The sequence below is a fragment of the Oncorhynchus clarkii genome, chromosome 6 (genome assembly GCF_045791955.1).
Source record: "Oncorhynchus clarkii lewisi isolate Uvic-CL-2024 chromosome 6, UVic_Ocla_1.0, whole genome shotgun sequence".
NCBI classification, from domain to species: Eukaryota; Metazoa; Chordata; class Actinopteri; order Salmoniformes; family Salmonidae; genus Oncorhynchus; species Oncorhynchus clarkii.
The window spans coordinates 54,357,873-54,380,962 of record NC_092152.1 but is presented as its reverse complement, the minus strand read 5'-3'; the positions used below and the strand labels follow the sequence as shown (position 1 = coordinate 54,380,962).

General features: G+C 47.8%; 1 protein-coding gene across 1 annotated transcript in view; it reads left to right on the top strand.

Moving 5' to 3' along the window:
* LOC139411292 (neuron navigator 2-like) overlaps positions 1 to 23,090 on the top strand; it is a 339,330-nt gene that overhangs the window by 284,344 nt on the left and 31,896 nt on the right. The window contains exons 11-14 of the mRNA XM_071157408.1: positions 652 to 774; positions 18,951 to 19,080; positions 19,858 to 20,170; positions 20,625 to 21,339. Coding sequence (XP_071013509.1) covers positions 652 to 774; positions 18,951 to 19,080; positions 19,858 to 20,170; positions 20,625 to 21,339 — 1,281 coding nt within the window. The remainder of the gene's footprint in view (positions 1 to 651; positions 775 to 18,950; positions 19,081 to 19,857; positions 20,171 to 20,624; positions 21,340 to 23,090) is intronic.

Genomic DNA, 23,090 nt, shown 5'->3' with positions numbered 1-23,090 from the left:
GAGTTGTGACCTGTTAGATATTACTGCACTGTTGGCGCTAGGATCACAAGCTTAGTGAAGCAGGACTTATGTTATGTTACTAAAATGAAAGGCCGTTTAGTTGCCTAAAATGGCCCGCTATTTTCGGCATTTTGACAATAACCACACTAAATCGTTATTCAAATGACAAAAATGTGACTAAGATTTGATTATATTTGAGTCAAAATGACTAAAACGAGACTGAAATCTGAACAAAAAGAGTGCCAAAATGCACCGGGAAAAACATCTAGGGGAAGTACTGGTCTAGCTGCACTGGTGTGTGCGTTTTGTGTGTGTGTCTTTGTTCTTCTGTGCATGTGCACAGAGCCCCGGTGGTGTGGAGTTCATGCCCGGTCCAGTCGGCCAGCAGCCATTTAATCCTGATTGATGAGACGGGTGCCTGGGACGGACAAACAAGATGGATGTCCTTTCCTCTCCTTGTTGATTTTATTTAGAGCAGGAAGGAACGTCCGTCTCGTTTGTCAACGAGAAAGCTGACATGATAAACTGTATTCCGTCAAAAGGGATGTGAAACTAATTGTTGGGTTATTTTTGTATTTTTTTTTTACGTGAGCTTAGACTTTGGAAACCTTGCGTTATCTAATGTTGACCCTTGCCCTTTTCTGTTCTCAGCTACATGACGGACGGCGGTCTGAGTCTGTACACGCGGCGACTCAACCGTCTACCTGACGGCATGGCGGCGGTACGAGAGACCATCCAACGCAACACCTCCACGGGCCAGGGAGACGCTGACAGGTATGACACGACACACACGCACCCATGCCCACACACGCAGGCACACACACACGCATACACACACACACACACACACACACACACACACACACACACACACACACACACACACACACACAGACCATTTCCCTGCATCATTGGGAGATGTTCTTACATTGGGTCTAAGTTTGACCTCTTTCTGGGAGAGAGAGAGAAGGAGGGAGGGAGAAGGAGGGAGGGGTTTAATGTGGATAATTGACAGCGGGAAATGGATGGAGGCATTACACTATTAAGATAGAGTGTGTGTGTGGGGGGGGGGTGGAGAAGCGGACGGGTGTGTGAGACCGAAAAGGGCTCCTGTAGGAAGGAGTCGAACCCCATTGATGTTGTTTCTTTGTTGGGTTGGTAAAGCTAAGTAAGACTGCAGCTAATAACTCCTCTCAATCTGCAGGTGTGAGTGGTTTCCTGTTCTTCCATCGTTTGACCTCTGTTTCCCCTCCTCCTCTCCTTCTCTCACGCTAAGCCCTCACCTCTTCCCCTCTCCTCCCTCACCTCCTAACCCCCAGAGGTGAGGGATGAAAGCGTCCAGTCTCTCTCCTCTTCTCACCATGCACTGGCCCATCTTGACCTTTCGACCTTGCCTCGCTACCACCCATATCTTTCTCACCTCTGCCCTTCACCTTTCATTAAGGTCTTAGAGAAACCCCTGAAAGGTGTGTGTGAGAGAAAGCTTTTTCATATTGGCTGTTGATGAGAGAGAGAGAGAGAGAGAGAGAGAGAGAGAGAGAGAGAGAGAGAGAGAGAGAGGGGAGAGAGAGGGAGAGAGAGAGAGAGAGAGAGAGAGAGAGAGAGAGAGAGAGAGAGAGAGAGAGAGAGAGAGAGAGAGAGAGAGAGAGAGAGAGAGAGAGAGAGAGAGAGGCGAGAGAGAGAGAGAGAGAGAGAGAGAGAGAGAGAGAGAGAGAGAGAGAGAGAGAGAGAGAGAGAGAGAGAGAGAGAGAGAGAGAGAGAGAGAGAGAGAGAGAGAGAGAGAGAGAGAGAGAGAGAGAGAGAGAGAGAGAGAGAGAGAGAGAGAGAGAGAGCACCATTGTGACTACAACTCATATTTACTTCCCTTTTGTACTTTAACAATTTGCATATCGTTACAACACTGTAAACACAGAAGTAAATCAACAACAGAATGGCTTCAACAGAAGAAAATACGCCTTCTGGAGTTGCCCGAGTCCTGACATTACAGTTGTGTGTATTTATAGTAAGACATAGAATCAGTAGTGTAAAACGGTGTAGTGTTTATTTTTTTACTTTAATCTATCAGGGATGTTATTTTGTTAATAGTGCATTAATACTTGTGCCAGTAGTCTTTCTCTGTTGGTAGTCCCGACTGATCTTCAAAGAGCGTTCCACTCCTTTCTGGGGAAAAAATGCAGAGAGATGGAGGGTTGGGGGAAGGAAAGGAGGGAGGGGGTAGGGGCTACATATGGAGAAGCCCCCCCCTGAAGGAATGTCTGATAAATGTGGTTACTGGTTTTGGTTTGCATTAATTGGGAGAGATGGAAAGTGGTGGATAACTGCGTTAGCATAATATAGCAGGGCTGAAGTGGCTTCAGGGTAAAGTGTGTGTGTGTGTGTGGCGCGGGGGGGGGGGGCGGGGTCTCAAATGAGATCAGTCTAATTTAATAGATGACTGGGGGGTTAATGGAGCTGATTTGGGCAGATGGGGAGTTGGATTTGACACCTGAGCATCTTACTATGCCTAGTGTGTGTGTGTGTTTGTGTCTGCATGTGGCAGCCTGCTTGTGTGTGTGGGTGTGTGCGCGTGTGGGTGTAGTTGCAGTGTAAGTTTCACGAGCTCTGACAGAGAGTCCGCATCAGCTCCTTAGTTGGCCGCTCTGTAAAGGGCTGTGGTAGACCACTGGATTGGAGACCTATAAAACAGATCAGCTTTTAACGTCTTAATGATGCTGCTATGAATACCAGCGTCTTTGTCTGCCGTTAGGGCCCAGTCCGCGATAGGGTTGGGGGTTGGGGTGTCAAATATCACCATGGCAATGGGATAAAAGCCTTGTGACCTCTGGCTAAGGGGTCAAGAGCTTCAAAGTGTCATAGGGGGGGTTGGAAAATTCTCCTAAAGACAGGAGATTCTGACTCAAGAACTAGAGTATTTACTGCAGTGGACTCCAACCCTGGTTCTGGAGAGCTACAGATGTGCAGGCTTTTGTTTCAGCCCAGCACTAACACGAATGATTCAAACTCGTCGAGGCACTGGTGAATGCTGTCGTTGACGACGTGAATCCGGTGTTTCATTGCTGAGTTGGAGCAAAAGCCGGTATATTCTGTAGCTCGCCAGGACAGCGACGGTTTTTGTGAGAATATGATTTTGTATTGTGATTCCTGATAAAGGAACAACAACACCTCAAATCAGAAGGCGACGAAGGGATAGTCACTACAACTGCCACTGTTTTGACTCTCAAATGTATGCAAATACCAGTTGAAACGGCCACTATCGTCACCAAAGACTCCCTTTTAGTTACGGGACAACACAGACCCGTAGCGACAACAGACTGAGAGTGTCAGATCGGAGGAATGTGTTTGTGTCTTTCCGCTCTCATTTCATTTCGCGGCCAGAGAATGAGGAAGTAACGCGACTGTGACAATCCGTCCGCTGATTTCAATTTCTTTTGTCCAACCAGACAAAGAGACACTCTTTTCTGCGGTGTGTATGTGCGTGACACTCTTTTCTGTGGTGTGTGTGTGTGTGTGTGTGTGCAGCCTAAGGAGTTACAGTTATTTACATCACCCTCTCAACACCCCAGCCCCCTGAAGCCCTCAGCAACCCCAATGCCCATTTCCGTACCTGTCTGGACTTGACTAGGCCTCTCGGGCAATTGAGAAGTAGCGAGGTTCTCTGGTAAAAGTTGCATCTGGCAGTAAAACGGATGGACAGAATAGCTTCCTCTCTCTCTACCTCGTTCTCTCTTCCTCTCTTTTCGCTCTCCTTAGAGGAATCTTCGTTCCCCCTTTTGCTCTCCCTCCTCTTTCCTCTGTCTCTCTCTCTCTCCCTCCTCTTTCCTCTGTCTCTCCCTCCTCTTTCCTCGGTCTCTCCCTCCTCTTTCCTCTGTCTCTCCCTCCTCTTTCCTCGGTCTCTCCCTCCTCTTTCCTCTGTCTCTCCCTCCTCTTTCCTCTGTCTCTCCCTCCTCTTTCCTCTGTCTCTCCCTCCTCTTTCCTCTGTCTCTCCCTCCTCTTTCCTCTGTCTCTCCCTCCTCTTTCCTCTGTCTCTCCCTCCTCTTTCCTCTCTCTCCCTCCTCTTTCCTCGGTCTCTCCCTCCTCTTTCCTCTGTCTCTCTATCCTCTGTCTCTCCCTCCTCTTCCTCTCTCTCTCTCTCTCTCTCTCTCTCGTGTGTGGTGTCTGTTTCCCTCCTCTTTCCTCTGTCTCTCCCTCCTCTTTCCTCTGTCTCTCCCTCCTCTTTCCTGTCTCTCCCTCCTCTTTCTTCTGTCTCTCCCTCCTCTTTCCTCTGTCTCTCTTTCCTCTGTCTCCCTCCTCTCCCCCCCTCTCTCTCTCTCCCCCTCTCTCTCTCTCTCCCTCCTCTCTCTCTCTCTCCCTCCTCTTTCCTCTGTCTCTCCCTCTTCTTTCCTCTCTCTCCCTCCTCTTCTCTCTCTCTCTCTCTCTCTCTCTCTCTCTCTCTCTCTCTCTCTCTCTCTCTCTCTCTCTCTCTCTCTCTCTCTCTCTCTCTCTCTCTCTCTCTCTCTCTCTCTCTCTCTCTCTCTCTCGTGTGGTGTCTGTTTCCCTCTCTCCAGCGAAGAGGATGCTGTGGTTTTGCTCCGGGCTCTAAACATGTACAATCTTTTCTCCTTTCTCTCCCTCTCTCCTGTCATTTCATGAACCACCGATCAGGTTTCTCTGATAACCAGGGAGGCCTTTTTGCGTGCTAATACACTGCGTGCGCGTGTGTGTTAAACCCAGTGCCCCCAAATAACATTTATCTGTGTCTCGTGCTTAGACTGTTCACGTAACGTCGCAAACTAGGATCAGATCCGATATCAAACCTCCAAAGTATTCCGGGGGTGTTAATTTTGAGAGTCTCATGATTCCGGCAGCACGTGGGCTCTGGTCTGGAATACCAGGAGTGTTTGGATAGTGAGGCAAGAGGAGAAGATGGGTTTGTTACTGGCCTAATGCTATCCTAATGCTATCCCAATGCTATCCCAATGCTATCATCGGTGTGTCTTTGTGTCTGGGTGTGGGTGTTATCCGTGGTATTTTCACCTGATGGCGCTGCTACTGACAGTTTTCTACATTCTGTGGTTATCTATGGTTGGAGTAGTGAATATCGGACGCGGCAAAGTCTGTAGTCAGTGTTTTTGGAAGCACTTACTTTGGTTTGATTAGTTTGATTGGTTTGATTAGCTTGATTAGTTTGATTGTTTTGATTAGCTTGATTAGTTTGATTGGTTTTATTAGTTTGAGTGGTTTGATTGATTGATTGGTTTGATTGATTGATTGGTTTGATTGATTTGTTTGATTGATTGGTTTGATTGGTTAGTTTGGTTTGACTAGCTTGATTGGTTTGATTGATTGTTTGATTGGTTTGATTCGTTTAATTGTTTGAATAGATTGATTGGTTTTGATTGATTGGTTTGATTAATTTAATTGTTTGATTGGTTTGATTAGTTTAATTGTTTGATTGGTTTGATTAGTTTAATTGGTTGATTGGTTTGATTGGTTTAATGGTTTGATTGGTTTGATTAGTTTGATTGGTTTGACTGGTTTGACTGGTTTGATTAGTTTGACTGGTTTGATTGGTTTGATTAGTTTGACTGGTTTGATTAGTTTGATTAGTTAGACTAGTTTGATTGGTTTGATTAGTTTGACTGGTTTGACTGGTTTGATTAGTTTGACTGGTTTGACTGGTTTGATTGGTTTGATTAGTTTGATTAGTTTGATTGGTTTGACTGGTTTGATTGTTTTTATTCGTTTGATTCGTTTGACTGGTTTGATTGTTTTTATTCGTTTGATTCGTTTGACTGGTTTGACTGGTTTGATTCATTTGATTAGTTTGATTAGTTTGACTGGTTTGATTGGTTTTATTCGTTTGATTCGTTTGATTCGTTTGACTGGTTTGATTAGTTTGACTGGTTTGATTCGTTTGATTTGTTTGATTAGTTTGACTGGTTTGATTAGTTTGACTGGTTTGATTGGTTTGATTGGTCTGACTGGTTTGATTAGTTTGACTGGTTTGATTCGTTTGATTTGTTTGATTAGTTTGACTGGTTTGATTGGTTTGACTGGTTTGATTCGTTTGATTTGTTTGATTAGTTTGACTGGTTTGATTGGTTTGACTGGTTTTATTAGTTTGACTGGTTTGATTAGTTTGATTTGTTTGACTGGTTTGATTAGTTTGATTGGTTTGATTGGTCTGACTGGTTTGATTAGTTTGACTGGTTTGATTCGTTTGATTTGTTTGATTAATTTGACTGGTTTGATTGGTTTGACTGGTTTGATTCGTTTGATTTGTTTGATTAGTTTGACTGGTTTGATTGGTTTGACTGGTTTGATTAGTTTGACTGGTTTGATTAGTTTGATTTGTTTGACTGGTTTGATTGGTTTGACTGGTTTGATTAGTTTGACTGGTTTGATTTGTTTGATTAGTTTGACTGGTTTGATTAGTTTGACTGGTTTGACTGGTTTGATTGGTTTGATTAGTTTGACTGGTTTGACTGGTTTGACTGGTTTGACTTGTTTGATTAGTTTGATTGGTTTGACTGGTTTGATTAGTTTGACTTGTTTGATTAGTTTGACTGGTTTGATTCGTTTGACTGGTTTGACTAGATTGATTCGTTTGATTTGTTTGATTGGTTTGACTGGTTTGATTAGTTTGACTGGTTTGATTAGTTTGATTGGTTTGATTAGTTTGACTGGTTTGACTGGTTTGACTGGTTTGATTAGTTTGATTGGTTTGACTGGTTTGATTAGTTTGACTTGTTTGATTAGTTTGACTGGTTTGATTCGTTTGACTGGTTTGACTAGATTGATTCGTTTGACTGGTTTGATTAGTTTGATTGGTTTGATTGGTTTGATTGGTTTGACTGGTTTGACTGGTTTGATTAGTTTGATTTGTTTGATTGGTTTGACTGATTTGACTGGTTTGATTAGTTTGATTGGTTTGACTGGTTTGACTGGTTTGATTAGTTTGATTGGTTTGACTGGTTTGATTAGTTTGATTTGTTTGATTGGTTTGATTGGTTTGACTGGTTTGATTAGTTTGATTTGTTTGATTGGTTTGACTGGTTTGATTAGTTTGATTGGTTTGATTGGTTTGATTAGTTTGACTGGTTTGATTAGTTTGACTGATTTGATTAGTTTGACTGGTTTGATTGGTTTGACTGGTTTGATTAGTTTGATTGGTTTGACTGGTTTGATTAGTTTGACTGATTTGATTAGTTTGATTCGTTTGACTCGTTTTGACTGGATTGATTGGTTTGATTGGTTTGATTGATTGTTTGATTGGTTTAATTGTTTGATTGGTTTTGATTGATTGATTAGTTTGACTGATTTGATAAGTTTGATTCGTTTGACTCGTTTTGACTGGATTGATTGGTTTGATTGGTTTGATTGATTGTTTGATTGGTTTAATTGTTTGATTGGTTTGATTGGTTTGATTAGTTTGACTGGTTTGATTGGTTTGACTGGTTTGATTCGTTTGACTGGTTTGATTCGTTTGACTGGTTTGATTCGTTTGACTGGTTTGATTCGTTTGTCTGGTTTGATTCGTTTGACTGGTTTGATTCATTTGATTGGTTTGACTGGTTTGATTCGTTGGACTGGTTTGATTAGTTTGACTGCTTTGGTTTCGTTTGATTAGTTTGACTGGTTTGATTGGTTTGATTAGTTTGACTGCTTTGATTTGTTTGACTGGTTTGATTCGTTTGACTGGTTTGACTGGTTTGATTCGTTTGACTGGTTCGATTGGTTTGACTGGTTCGATTGGTTTGACTGGTTTGATTCGTTTGTCTGGTTTGATTAGTTTGTGGTTTGATTGGTTTGACTGGTTTGATTGGTTTGATTAGTTTGACTGGTTTGATTTGTTTGATTGGTTTGACTGGTTTGATTGGTTTGATTAGTTTGTCTGGTTTGATTAGTTTGTCTGGTTTGATTAGTTTGACCGGTTTGATTAGTTTGACCGGTTTGATTAGTTTGTCTGGTTTGATTAGTTTGATTAGTTTGACTGGTTTGACTGGTTTGATTAGCTGATGAATAGATAAAGGATCACTCACACATTTTGTCTGCTTCAAGGCTTCTCTCTGGCTCTCTCTTCCGCAGTCTCTCTCACACACACACACACACACACACACACACACACACACACACACACACACACACACACACACACGTCTTGATTTATAAATGGAACGCAAAATGCTATAACTCCCCTTTAGCCATGTTTTATGCAGAGCAGCACGTTCCTGTTTCCCCTGTGACGTGTCTTTGTCATCACATATAACGCTGCTCTGAAACGCTCGCGGCATACTAGAGCAGTCTCAACATCATAGTCCACGCGCACACACACACACACACACACACACAGACGCACGCATTCATACACACACACACACACACACACACACACACACACACACACATAGACGCACACACACACAGACGCACGCATGCATACACACACACACCAGAGCAGTCTCAACATCATAGTCCACGCGCGCGCACACACACACACACACACAGACGCACGCATTCATACACACACACACCAGAGCAGTCTCAACCCCGCGGGCGATAAGACGACAGGAGTCTAAACTCCACACAGTGCGTGATATCTGGAGCTTCACTTTGAATGTTGAGCTTTCAGCTGAACTATTTGCCCAAGTCACTGATTCCCCCCCCCCCCCCAAACACACACGCACGTACCTCAGCTGCGGAAGTGCCCCTGAACTCCTGAGCACACACACCCTGGCCTTCTCCGGTGTGTGGGAGGGTATGGGATTAGACCAGGTCATAGGTCATAATTCAGATAGAGAGAGACTCCTAGGAGAGTGTACTGATGTAGTTGTAGCCATGGATACTGGTGCATCTATGGACCCTCTCTTCCCCCTGGGCTTTCCCTCTGTCAGAAAGAGAGAGAGAGAGAGGATACAACTGGTACAAAGAGGGAGAAATATAGAGAAGGAAACTTACATTGACAAAAAGAGAAGGGAAAGATAGACAATAGGGTTTAACAAGTTGTAGTGGAGGAGGAGAATCTGAGACGTGTGTGTGTGTGTGTGTGTGTGAGCGAGATAGAGACTCCTAGGAGAGTGTACTGATGTAGTTGTAGCCATGGATACTGGTGCATCTATGGACCCCTTCTTCCCCCTGGGTTTTCCCTCTGTCACCAGCACACCTGCCTCGCCCCTGGACACACACACACACACACACACACACACACACATAGAGGGTGTGGTTCTTACACACAGGGAGAGCGAGGACGTTTTCAGTTATCTCCTTCGCTCTCTCTCTCTCTCTCACACACACACACACACACTCTGCTGTAATGGTCTATGCCTTTGTCTCCGGCTGGCTGACTGTTATTGGATTAGTGCTCAGGGAAGTGGTGTTGAGCCTTGCTGTGCCACAGAGAGTGGCAGGGATCTCAGCCCTGGGACATACTGACTGCCTGCCATCAGGCCACTGCATCACAGTGGCTGTCTTCTATTCGGGAGTGTGATCAGAAGAGCGTAGAAAGAGCGTAGAGAGAGAGAGTAGAGAGAGAGAGAGAGAGAGAGAGAGAGAGAGAGAGAGAGAGAGAGAGAGAGAGAGAGAGAGAGAGAGAGAGAGAGAGAGAGAGAGAGAGAGAGAGAGAGAGAGAGAGAGAGAGAGAGAGAGAGAGAGAGAGAGAGAGAGAGAGAGAGAGAGAGAGAGAGAGAAAACTTCCATCCACTGCCATGTGGATATTGGTTCTGAGTAACAGACCGTGTTGGACAACCTGAACTGGTTGGCTTGGGATTCTGCTGTGAGGGGTTGCTGAGCCCCTCCTGCCCCCTCGGCCTGCGTAACGTGGTAAAGGGTAAGTGATACCCCCCCTCCCCCACAGGGGGGTTTGATAGACATTTTGTTGAAGGGGGGGGGGGGGGGGGGGGGGGGGGGGTAAAAATGTGCGGAGTGGTGGGACCCAAGATAACAGGATTAATGTGATTCTCCACACTTAGTACACACAAACACACACGTACAGACACGTACACACACAGACACCTTGTGTCCCCTTTAGCCAGTTAAAGTGAGGACTGGAGAAATGAGATGAGGTAGTTCACAGTGTGTGTATGGTCTGGTGTGTGTGTGTGTGTCTTCTGTCAATGTGAAATTCCACACTATGTCTGCCTCCCACTGGGTCCTTTCGATCAGTGTGTGTGCGGTTTGTGTGCGTGTATGTGTGTGCGGTTTGTGATTGTGTATGTGTGTGCGTGTATGTGTGTGCGGTTTGTGTGCGTGTTTGTGTGCGTGTATATACACTATGTCTGGTGGGACCCAAGATAACAGGATTAATGTGATTCTCCACACTTAGTACACACAAACACACACGTACAGACACGTACACACACAGACACCTTGTGTCCCCTTTAGCCAGTTAAAGTGAGGACTGGAGAAATGAGATGAGGTAGTTCACAGTGTGTGTATGGTCTGGTGTGTGTGTGTGTGTCTTCTGTCAATGTGAAATTCCACACTATGTCTGCCTCCCACTGGGTCCTTTCGATCAGTGTGTGTGCGGTTTGTGTGCGTGTATGTGTGTGCGGTTTGTGATTGTGTATGTGTGTGCGTGTATGTGTGTGCGGTTTGTGTGCGTGTTTGTGTGCGTGTATAAGTGTGCGGTTTGTGATTGTGTATGTGTGTGCGGTTTGTGATTGTGTATGTGTGTGCGGTTTGTGATTGTGTATGTGTGTGCGGTTTGTGATTGTGTGTGTGTGTGCGTGTATGTGTGTGCGGTTTGTGTGCGTGTTTGTGTGCGTGTATGTGTGTGCGGTTTGTGATTGTGTATGTGTGTGCGGTTTGTGATTGTGTATGTGTGTGCGGTTTGTGATTGTGTATGTGTGTGCGGTTTGTGATTGTGTATGTGTGTGCGGTTTGTGATTGTGTATGTGTGTGCGGTTTGTGTGCGTGTATGTGTGTGCGGTTTGTGTGCGTGTATGTGTGTGCGGTTTGTGTGCGTGTATGTGTGTGCGGTTTGTGTGCGTGTATGTGTGTGCGGTTTGTGTGCGTGTATGTGTGTGCGGTTTGTGTGCGTGTATGTGTGTGCGGTTTGTGTGCGTGTATGTGTGTGCGGTTTGTGTGCGTGTATGTGTGTGCGGTTTGTGTGCGTGTATGTGTGTGCGGTTTGTGTGCGTGTATGTGTGTGCGGTTTGTGTGCGTGTATGTGTGTGCGGTTTGTGTGCGTGTATGTGTGTGCGGTTTGTGTGCGTGTCTGCGTGCGGCGGTGTGTCTCCCACATCTGTATTGGGCGTATTCCTTTTATGGATCAGGGTAAGTCGGTTGACTCATAGCAGAGAGAGCGAGAGAAAGGGGTGTTTGTGTGAGAATGTAACACGCGTTTCGTGTCGTTTTTAGGTCATGTTTGTGTCACACGTAAAATGTGTTTACTCAAGCTCGAAAGATGAGAAATGAGGCTAGGGTGAGTAAGAGAAAGAGAGAACCAAAGAGAGACTAGTGGAAGAGGTGCATTCCTGACCCTGCAGTCCAGTCGTCCAGTCGTCGTGTCTTTTCTCCGCGCTGCGGGATCAGCTGTGTCATTTAGCCACCACAACAACTCCGGCCCAGAATGTCCACAAGGAGAAGGAATGCACCGAGTCCCGTCCGAGATCCTCTCCACCTCTCCTTTACCCTCTCTCTTGCCCCGTGCCTCCCCATTCTCTACCTCTCCCCTACCCCTCACCCCCCGCCCATTCACTTCACTTCCTCACTCTCCCCATCCCTCACCCTGTATCTCTCTCCCATTTCTCCCTCACTCCCTCCCCTATTCTCACACCCAATCCCCAGGGTCCTGTTCAAACTGCCCTCCCCCTTTCCCACCTTACCCCCCCGTCTCCCTCACTCCTCCCTGTGTAGAGAGGGGCCAGAGGGGGTGTTTACAGAGGGACAGCCCAAACACATACTTTAGATACAACACACAAACACACACACTCTCACACACACACACACACACACACACACACACACACACACAGCCCAGGCCCAAACACATACTTTAGATACCACACACACACACACACACACACATACACACACACACACACACACACACACACACACACACACACACACACACACACACACACACACACACACACACACACACACTGGTTTGTTTGGCTGTCTACACTAAAGGATAGGTTTGGAGGAGGTTTGGGGTCAGGGTTAGTTTGGAGATTAAGTCTCGTAGCGGTGCAGCCAAGCTAGAGTTCTCATGATGGGGCACTTCTAAAAACACATCTGGTTTGTTTCTGCCCGTGGCTGACATCGCGGCTGTCTGGGTATACGACAGACTGAAACGTCCTCTCAAGGCTCTTTTTCTCATCCTTGACTTTGTTCCCCATAAAACAAACTGTCCGCCTTTGAATGCATTAGCAGTGCGACGGATTAATGGGGTTTATAGTACGCGCGCCCGTCCAGGTACGCTTGTCTCTTGAGTGTGTAAGCCTCACCTGTCTCCTTCCCCCATGATATCATCTGTGGCCACACACCCGTCGGGGATGAGCTCATGTCTAGCGTGTAACCCCGTGTCCCATCCACTCACGCGGTCTCCAACAGAGTCATCTGATCCTACGACAGTCTGAGTAACAGTAGCTCCCCCTTAAACAGAGGAACTTCCTCGTTGTCCAGAGGTTATTGTCTACGTCTGAGCGTGTATGTGTGCGCGCGCGTGCATCATTTTAAGGATTTATGTTGTTGTTTTTGTACTTTTACCCCCTTTTTCGCCCCAATTTCGTGATATCCAATTGGTAGTTACAGTCTTGTCCCATCGCTGCAACTCCCCTACGGACTCAGGAGAGGTGAAGCGCAAATGTATGTAAGAGTTGGAGCGAGCTGAGCCGGGTAACAATATGGGCAGAACAAAAAAAAACACACTTCCCCAGAGACACATGTATAATAAGAAAAACTCAACAAACACAGAACAACTTAAACAGAAGGTTTTCTCAGGACGCTGTCGGACACTCCCGTGGGTCCAGCCCCAACGGCAGCATTTTCTCATTGGTCAGCGGTCCCGGTTGAAAAACAGCAGGGTTTATGACCCCTGGCCTGTGTGTGAAAACAGAGAGCTATCTTAAGGGACACAGTGGAGAAACTTAGGCGGTAGCCCAGGAATGTGTTGATTTGGGTCAGGACAGCGAGTCAGTTCCTTCACCTGCTGTCCCTCTCTCCCCTGCTGTCTCTCTCTCTGTCTCTTTCTCTCTCTCACCTTCTGTCTACAGATTTTCGTATCGTCACACTGTTCTTCTGCCATCCCCGGATTTACTGTATTACCGGCATAGCACACAAGGGGGCGCTAAAAAAGCAACCAAAAAAAAGCCATTGGGCCTCTATTACCAAAATCCTACCAAAATTAGGCCAAGTAATAGCGACATCACACGTAAGATATTCAGTAGTGAATTGCATACAAGTGTAACCTCCACCACCTCGTGTGCGTTGCACGACAGAGACTTGCCGTCAGAACGCTATGGACTCACCAGCTCCCACTTTCTCTTGTTGTGCTCTTAACAACGGACGTGTGACTGGCTCAACTGTTCTGGGGGGGACTACGGGGAGCTTCATAATGCTAAACAATGTGACTGGCTCAACTGTTCTGGGGGGGAACTACGGTGAGCTTCATAATGCTAAACAATGTGACTGGCTCAACTGTTCTGGGGGGAACTACGGGGAGCTTCAAAATGCTAAACAATGTGACTGGCTCAACTGTTCTGGGGGGAACTACGGGGAGCTTCATAATGCTAAACAATGTGACTGGCTCAACTGTTCTGGGGGGGAACTACGGTGAGCTTCATAATGCTAAACAATGTGACTGGCTCAACTGTTCTGGGGGGAACTACGGGGAGCTTCAAAATGCTAAACAATGTGACTGGCTCAACTGTTCTGGGGGGGAACTACGGGGAGCTTCATAATGCTAAATAATGTGACTGGCTCAACTGTTCTGGGGGGAACTACGGGGAGCTTCATAATGCTAAACAATGTGACTGGCTCAACTGTTCTGGGGGGGAACTACGGGGAGCTTCATAATGCTAAACAATGTGACTGGCTCAACTGTTCTGGGGGGGACTACGGGGAGCTTCATAATGCTAAACAATGTGACTGGCTCAACTGTTCTGAGGCTAAACAATGGGGACTATGGGGAGCTTCATAATGCTAAACAATGTGACTGGCTCAACTGTTCTGGTTGGAACTACGGTGAGCTTCATAATGCTAAACAATGTGACTGGCTCAACTGTTCTGGGGGGGACTGGCTCAACTGTTCGGGGAGCTTCATAATGCTAAACAATGTGACTGGCTCAACTGTTCTGGGGAGGCTAAACAATGTGACTGGCTCAACTGTTCTGGTTGGAACTACGGTGAGCTTCATAATGCTAAACAATGTGACAGGTGAAATGAAGAACGCAATCTGCTTTATCTCCTAGCGTATTACACAGGTTGATCTGCAGGTATTAACTTAAAAAGTAGGTATATGGTATATACCGCCCAAACATACATTGTCTTTCCATCTCTCTCGCCCCACTGTCTCCTTCCATCTCTCTCTCCCCTACTGTCTCTCTCCATCTCTCTCTCCCCTACTGTCTCCTTCCATCTCTCTCTCCCCTACTGTCTCTCTCCATCTCTCTCTCCCCTACTGTCTCTCTCCATCTCTCTCTCCCCTACTGTCTCCTTCCATCTCTCTCCCCTCTACTGTCTCCTTCCATCTCTCTCTCCCCTACTGTCTCCCGTCTCTCTAACCCCCATTATCGCTCTCTCCCCTACTCTCTCCCATCTCTCTCCCCTACTGTCTCTCTTCATCTCTCTCCCCTCTACTGTCTCCTTCCATCTCTCTCCCCTACTCTCTCCCATCTCTCTCTCCCCTACTGTCTCTCTCTATCTCTCTCCCCTCTTGTCTCCTTCCATCTCTCTCCCCTGCTTTCTCCCGTCTCTCTCTCCCCTACTGTCTCTCTCCATCTCTCTCCCCTCGACTGTCTCCTTCCATCTCTCTCTCCACTACTGTCTCCTCCCATCTCTCTCCCCTACTGTCTCTCTCCATCTCTCTCTCCCCTACTGTCTCCTTCCATCTCTCTCTCCCCTACTGTCTCTCTCCATCTCTCTCCCCTCTACTGTCTCCTTCCATCTCTCTCTCCCCTACTGTCTCCTTCCATCTCTCTCTCCCCTACTTTCTCCTTCCATCTCTCTCTCCCATCTCTCTCCCCTCTACTGTCTCCTTCCATCTCTCTCCCCTACTGTCTCCTTCCATCTCTCTCCCCTCTACTGTCTCCTTCCATCTCTCTCTCCCCTACTCTCTCCCATCTCTCTCCCCTCTACTGTCTCCTTCCATCTCTCTCTCCACTCTCTCTCTCTCTCCCCTACTGTCTCCTTCCATCTCTCTTCCACTGTCTCCTTCCATCTCTCTCTCCCCTACTGTCTCTCTCCATCTCTCTCCCCTCTACTGTCTCCTTCCATCTCTCTCTCTCCCCTGCATTCTCCCGTCTCTCTCTCCCCTACTGTCTCCTTCCATCTCTCTCTCCCCTACTGTCTCTCTCCATCTCTCTCCCCTCTACTGTCTCCTTCCATCTCTCTCTCCCCTACTGTCTCCTTCCATCTCTCCTATCCCCTACTGTCTCCTTCCATCTCTCTCTCCCCTGCTGTCTCCTTCCATCTCTCTCTCCCCTACTCTCTCCTTCTATCTCTCTCTCCCCTACTGTCTCCTTCCATCTCTCTCTCCCCTACTGTCTCCTTCCATCTCTCTCTCCCCTACTGTCTCTCTCCATCTCTCGCTCCCCTACTGTCTCTCTCCATCTCTCTCTCCCCTACTGTCTCTCCATTTCTCTCTCCTCTGTCTCCTACTCTCCTCCTGTTACTGAGCCTTTTCTAAACTTTCTAAGCGTATTTGCTGTGGGGACTTGTGGATGTCAGTGTCAGTGTCTCAGTCTCCTAGGACTCGCTCCCGTTTTTCATCGTCACGATAATGCCTTGTACTTACAAAGGCAGTGTTTTTTTTTCCCAGCAGATACTTTTATAAAGAGAATAGCCTGCCTGTACACCTAACCTAATCCTAAAGGCCAATGCTCAAAAGAATCCATTTAACTCCATCTCTACAAACTACCACACAGCTGTGAAGGCCTCTGCCTTACTAAGATTTCCACGCTCAGAAATCAACACAACAAAAATCAGCTGAATTGATTGACGTCTAATCACGCACATCAATTGAACCCGTAGCTTTCTGACGTTTCAGTGTTAGCGTGTCATGCTTGGAACGGCTACTCTTTACTCTGCTCAATAGGGGGTTGGCCGTGGTTAGTGTCATTGTCCTTTCCGATTGGCTCTAAATGGCTGGGCGGTAGTTTAATATGTAGGTTGCGCTGCCAGCAGGAGGCTGTGGGTTCGGGCCATGTTTGCTGGGCTGATCTCTAATTAGTAAGGGGCTGTCAGTTATTCAGGGTGGATCTGTCTGGGAACTCCGGGATCACACACACTGACACATATTACATGGATGGGAAGTTGGGAACGTTGGAATTCGGGAATATATGATAATAAGGAATAGTGTTTTGTATGTATGTGTGCGGTTGAGTCTGTCTGTGTGGCTATGATCATCCTATGAGCGGGACTGTGGCTTCGTACTGTTGTCGGGTCATTTGAAGGCACCTTATTTTTGGTCCCGTAGGACTTGGGAATGCCTTATTTGGGAGAGTATGTCGCTGTGCTGTAATGTTACTGGTCTGGGCTTGGGGAAGATCCGATTACAAGCACCATGGGAGAAGTCTCTTTCACGTTTCCCTCACTCAGCCCAGAGAGATGGGGGGGGGGGGGGGGGGGGGGGGGAGACAGGAGAGAGCGTAAAGAGGGAGAGGGAGGGATGATGAGTGCAGAAGACACAGTCAAAGGGCCCGAGTGAGCGAGGGATAAAGGCGTGGGAGTGGGAGGGAGGAGGTAGACACAAAGAGAGAGTGAGACCGGCAGAGGGAGAGGCAGAGGGAGAGGGATAGAGTGAGAGAAGCAGAAAGAGCGAGAGGTTGTAAGCTCAGTGTGTAACTCAGCGGTATGGACTCATGCCGCTCTCTGTCCAACTCGGCATTCTCCCCCACACTTCTGGTGCCCGCGGCATCCCGGGAACTCTGGCCAGGTAGAGAGACTGTGTGTGTGATGGCTCTTTTTCCTTTTGAAGTTGGGATATTCTATGTCTTCAGAGGGATTCTAGATTTTAAATATGGACAAGAGCCTGTGATTCTCAGTTGGTCTGTGATGCTTTACTCTCTGCCTGTCTGTCTGTGTGTGTGTGTGTGGGGGGGGGGGGGACTTTCCCCCATGAGCTGTGTGAACATGTTTAGACGTCTGTGGTCAGTCTAAATCTCTCACCAGTTCGCTCTGTCTGTCTGCAGTCCTGTCGAGGGCAGACATACTGTGGGTTCAAGGCAACTTCAAAGCAGCCGAGCCTCAGAGCTTCTTAAGCTGCAGATTGCGGTGCTTTTCATAGACATCAGATCTGTATGATGAGAATGTGTTAATGTGAGATCCCCCAGTATGTTGTAAAGGGGTGTGTGTGTGTGTGTGTGTGTGTTTTTGAAGTATGATTCATGACATCATCCTGTCTGCAGATGAGGATAGATGCTTCCGGGGCTTCTGCCAAAGTCAGCGTGGACACGCTGATGTATTTCTGTGTGTGTGTGTCTTTAGCGACAGGACAGGGTTGTGTGTGTCTGTCACATTAGAGGTGATGGATCTGTCCCTGGATGACTCTAATCCAAACACCAGGATATGTCTGTCGCATTAGAGGTGATGGATCTGTCCCTGGATGACTCTAATCCAAACACCAGGATACAATAGCGGCTGTGTGTTTTGTGCGTGTGCTCAATAGTTGTCGAGCCTGCTTTTAACGCTTTGCCCTACCTGTGGTCCTTTCAAACTGATGTTTGCCCGGTCTCATCCATAGTCTCCCTAGAGATCACTCTTGTCTCTCTTGCTGGTCTCATCCCCCCGCCCCGTCCTCTGCCCCCCCCCAATTTGCCCCTGGGGTTGGGGATAGACGAACACAGCCTGTAAAAATTGTTCAAAGTTGGGTTAAATACTGGTGTGTGAACAATGCGCGTGTGTTGTAGAACCTTCCTGTTCAACGTTAGTCTCCTCCTCTGTGTTTGATGGACAGTTTCAGTGTGTGTGTGTGTGTGTGTGTGTGTGTGTGTGTGTGTGTGTGTGAGTGTGAGACTGAGATTCCCAGGCAGCTTGGGGCTTTATGCTGTTGCCTGACTGTGAGCCGTGTCAGAAATTCAGCCTGCCTCTTAACAGGGCTTTTCTCCCTGGTGCATAGCGAGACGGCGCGTTTTCACCCATTCACCCAGGATTACGCCCGTGCATAAAATAGCCCTCCTATCTCTGTGGGTTCACCAGCCAGCTTGTACGGTCACATAGCTTTAGCTAGGCTATTAGGGTGTCTACGCTGTCATGGGGATTTGACATTCAGAGCCAGAACGAGTGACGCATTGGTGTCTACTGTCTAGAGCAGCGCTTTCCAACCCTGTTCCTGGGAGAGGTACCCTCCTGTAGGTTTTCGCTCCAACCCCAGTTGTGTTTAACCCGATTCGGGCTTATCAACCAGATAATTATTAGAATCAGGTGCGCTAGATTAGGGTTGGAGGGAAAACCCTACAGGACCGTAGCTCTCCAGGAAGAAGGTTGGAGAGCCCTGGTCTGGCGTATGTGTTGTTCTGTAGAGGTATGGTATTGCAATGTGTAATATTCACACTATTCAGCCGATTCCATGCCTGGAAACAAATTAAAGGCTCTAAAGTAGAGAATGCAACGCTGATTTAATGGAGAGTCCGCTTAGGTTGCGTCCATTCAGCCACACACTGAACCCTTGTTCAGTGGGTATGTCCTTGCCTCTCTTCTCTTTGCTGTGGTTGGCATCTCACCTCTCCTCTCTTCATCCTCTTTACCCTGGTTGAAATGGTGTTGTTTAATTCAACCTTAAATCATTTTTTCTTCTTTCTCTCCAGTTGGGATGACAGCAGCTCAGTGAGCAGTGGCATCAGTGACACCATCGACACAGATGACATCAACACCAGCTCCTCCATCAGCTCCTACGCCAACACACCGGCCGCACAGCGCAAGGCCCTCAACGGACAGGTCAGTGTGGAGGCTAGACGCGCACACACACACACTCACTCACACACACACATACAGCGCCAGGCTCTGAATGGACACTCAAATAGACTCTCGGTGCAGTACAGTCTCACACTCCCGCCTCTCGCCCTCTTTCTCCTCTCCCTCTTCTCTCCCCCTTAGCTCGGAGTGTGTCAATGATGTATTCCCTTCACAGTCTGGAAGGGAATATGAGCATGTGGTATTGCTCTGTGTGGCAGACCTGTGAACCGACTAGACTAATGTTCATGTCATTAAATGCCAATGTTAAGAAGCAACAGAGAAACTGTCTGAGAAGTGACTCTACTCTCAGCTGGTTTTGGGGGGCTTTGGGAAGGGGCGGGATGTCTGGATAAAGCACAGCCGCCGTGCAATAACACTTGTTTATTTATAGTGGTTATTTTATGTAGGATACACAAAGGCTGTACAAAGACCACATTCTCCCAGTGGTAGTTGACCTTTGACCCAGCCCTCGATGAATATAGTCTCTTTCCATAGAAACGGTCTCCACATTGGATTCCTGAAGTGCTGAGGTTATTGCATGCTGGGTAGGGCTTCACTTATGGTAGGCGCCAAAGAGCTTTCTGGTTTTTGTCCACAATCAGGATACTCTCGTGCCACGATCATCACGGCCCTATAGGCACTTACGGAAGTTACTAACTTCAACCCGATTTAGCCATTCATTTTATCCCCATATATTCCCCATGCCATCGCACCATAAAATAGATCGTGGCTCTTCTCTCATCCTCTGTGTGTCCCCAGCCCGTGACGGACGCCGAGAAGCACTCGGCCTCTACCAACCCGAGCCCCGCCTGGTCAGGTGACGAGGTCAGGAGGTTAGACGGGTTGTCGGACAGCGGGGTCAGCAGGATGGACCAGGGCTCCAAGTGGACCCGCCGGAACCCCTCTGACTTGTCTGACGAGTCGGACAAGGTGGCCTCGCAAAGGAAGACTCCCTCTATGACACACACAGGGTCCTGGAGGAAGGGCATGAGTGCTCAGGTGGGGGTGACTAACCCCAGGACTAAAGCTACTGGAATGTCAGGGTCCACTGCGATAAAAACGCACAGCACAGGTACAGGTTTTTTCTCTCCTGGCAGTGTTTTGCTGTCTGGGTGTTTGTCTAATTTGCGATTGCATGTGTGTTTCTGTGTGGGCTCATGTTTCTTTGTCTTTGGCAATGCAACTCCTTATGTCTGTCCGTCCGGGCTGTGTACGTCTGTGTGTGTGTGTGTGTGTGTGTGTGTGTGTGTGTGTGTGTGTGTGTGTGTGTGTGTGTGTGTGTGTGTGTGTGTGTGTGTGTGTGTGTGTGTGTGTGTGTGTGTGTGTGTGTGTGTACACAATATGCACTGTACCTGTACGCCTCCCTCTCGTCTATGTGTGTTTCTCTCTCCCCTTGTGTGTGTGTGTGTTTCTATGTGTCATTTTCTCTCGGGTGGTCTGAATCTTGAGTGCATTAACCCAGACTCCACAACTATGACAAACTCTCCTCTGACTTTAACCCCTGCTGTATGTCCCATCCTGTGTAGGTAAAACAGACGACGTCAAGGTGTCCGAGAAGGGCCGCCTCTCCCCTCGCTCCGACGGCCTCCACAGCTCGCCCTCCGACGCCGGACGCAGCAGTGACGACGAGGCCAAGAAGCACGCCCCCTCCACCGCTGCCTCCGCCCGCACGTCACACCCGCACTCCCTGTCCGAGCCCCACTCCCAGTCACACACACTCACCTCCCGCACCCCCACCAGCACATTTGGCTTCAAGAAGCAGAGTTCCGGGATGGTTACTATGGTTACCGCCAGTGGCGCCACCATCACGAGCGGGTCAGCAACTCTTGGCAAGATGCCCAAGTCAGGGACGAGATCCCTAGCCGGTGGGGTAAAGGTCGGTGGTCAAGATGTGGGGTCCGGTCTAGGTCACCATGACGACGGGTACCTCTCGGTGAGCGCCCGCTCCACACTGCAGTACCGGAGCCTTCCAAGACCCAGCCGGTCCGGCGCCGCCGTGCGTAACGGAAACCGGTCGTCGACCAGCAGCATCGAGGCGACCGTGCTTTCCGTTACCACTCACAGTAAAAGCAGAGACGTGGGAAACACTGGGAAAATGAATGGAAGTGGGACTGGGGTCTCGCTAGCCAATCAGACGGACCGAGAGAAGGGCGTGTCAGAGGGCGTGGACAACCTGAGGGGAGGGGCTTCCAACGTACCTCTCACAGGGAGGCAGCAGGTTGCCTCACCCACACTGCGCAGGTGAACAGGCTCACACACTCACACTCAGATGCAGAGATATTATGTCACTCACACTTAAGTGTGGTCATTAATGACACCCATTTACGGTACAGTGTCTGGAACCTGTTCCTAGTGCGACGCAGCAAACACGCACACACACACACGCGCGCACCCACATTCACATCCATACACGAAGGCCATGTCTGTCCACTGTAGGAAAACTATCCCTTCAGCATTTCTGTTCAGCTGCCAGGTCTGAGCCCACACTTTTCATAGTGCCAAGTCTTTATATGTGCACAGTAACACAGGCAGAGTCTTACCTCAGCACTGCTGGGCTGGCTCATTAATCTCTATGGGTAATACGGCTTTGAAGATCCTGCTCTATATTACCACCCTGCCTACCGTCTTAACAGTCAACACACTCTGGGTTATGTCCCAAATGGGCCCCTATAACAAATGTAGTGCACTAAATAAGGATCAGGGTGCCGTTTGGGATGTAGTCCCTGTCTTTTGGCTTAACGTCATGGGGTATGCTAACGTGATTTTTCTAAAGTTACTTTGATATAATCCCCCAAGCATTTACTCTATAGTGTGCAATAGGGGTGCTTACTAGAAATGACTTTAAAACAGAAATGTGTCTACAATACTCTACATGTTTTGTATCTCTCTCTCTCTCTCTCTCTCTCTCTCTCTCTCTCTCTCTCTCTCTCTCTCTCTCTCTGCGTCTGTCTACCTACATATTTTACATTTACATTTAGCAGACGTTCTTATCCAGAGCAACTTATAGTTAATCTTAAAATAGCTAGGTGGGATAACCACATAAACTACATGACCATAAGTATGTGGACACCTGCTCATTGAACATCTCATTCCATAATCGTGGGCATTAATATGGAGTTGGTCCCCACTTTGCTGCCATAACAGCCGCTGCTCTTCTGAGAAGGCTTTCCACCAGATGTTGGAACATTGCTGTGAGGACGCTTCCATTCAGCCACGAGCATTAGTGACGTCGGACACAAATGTTGGGCAATTAGGCCTTGCTCGCGGTCCAATTCATCCCAAAGGTGTTTGATGGGGTTGAGGTCAAGTTCTTCCACACTGATCTCGACAAACCATTTCTCAATGGACCTTGCGTTGTGCATGGGGGCAATGCATGGTGCCAACCGTAAAGTTTGGTGGAGGAGGAGTAATGGTCTGGGGCTGTTTTTCATGGTTCGGGTTAGGCCTCTTAGTTCCAGTGAAGGGAAATCTTAACGCTACAGCCTACAATGACATTCTAGACAGTTCTGTGATTCCAGATTTTTTGTAACAGTTTGGGGAAGGTCCTTTCCTGTTTCAGCAAGACAATGCCCCCAATGGCTGTGAGCTTTACACCACTCCAGCTGACGCTTGGCATTGCACATGGTGATCTTAGGCTTGTGTGCTGCTGCTCGGGCCATGGAAATCCATTTCATGCAGCTCCCGACAAACGGTTCTTGTGCTGAAGTTACTTCAGCACTCGGCGGTCCTGCTCTGGGAGCTTGTGTGGCCTACCACTTCGCGGCTGAGCCGTTGTTGCTCTTAGGTGTTTCCACTTCAGAATAACAGCACTTACCGTTGATCGGGGCAGCTCTAGCAGGGCAGAAATTTGATGAACTGACCTGTTGGAAAGGACCTGGCATCCGATGACGGTGCCACGTTGAAAGTCGCTGAGCTCTTCAGTACAAGCCATTTTACTGCCAATGTTTTTCTATGGAGATTGCATGGTGGTCTGCTCGATTTTATACACCTGT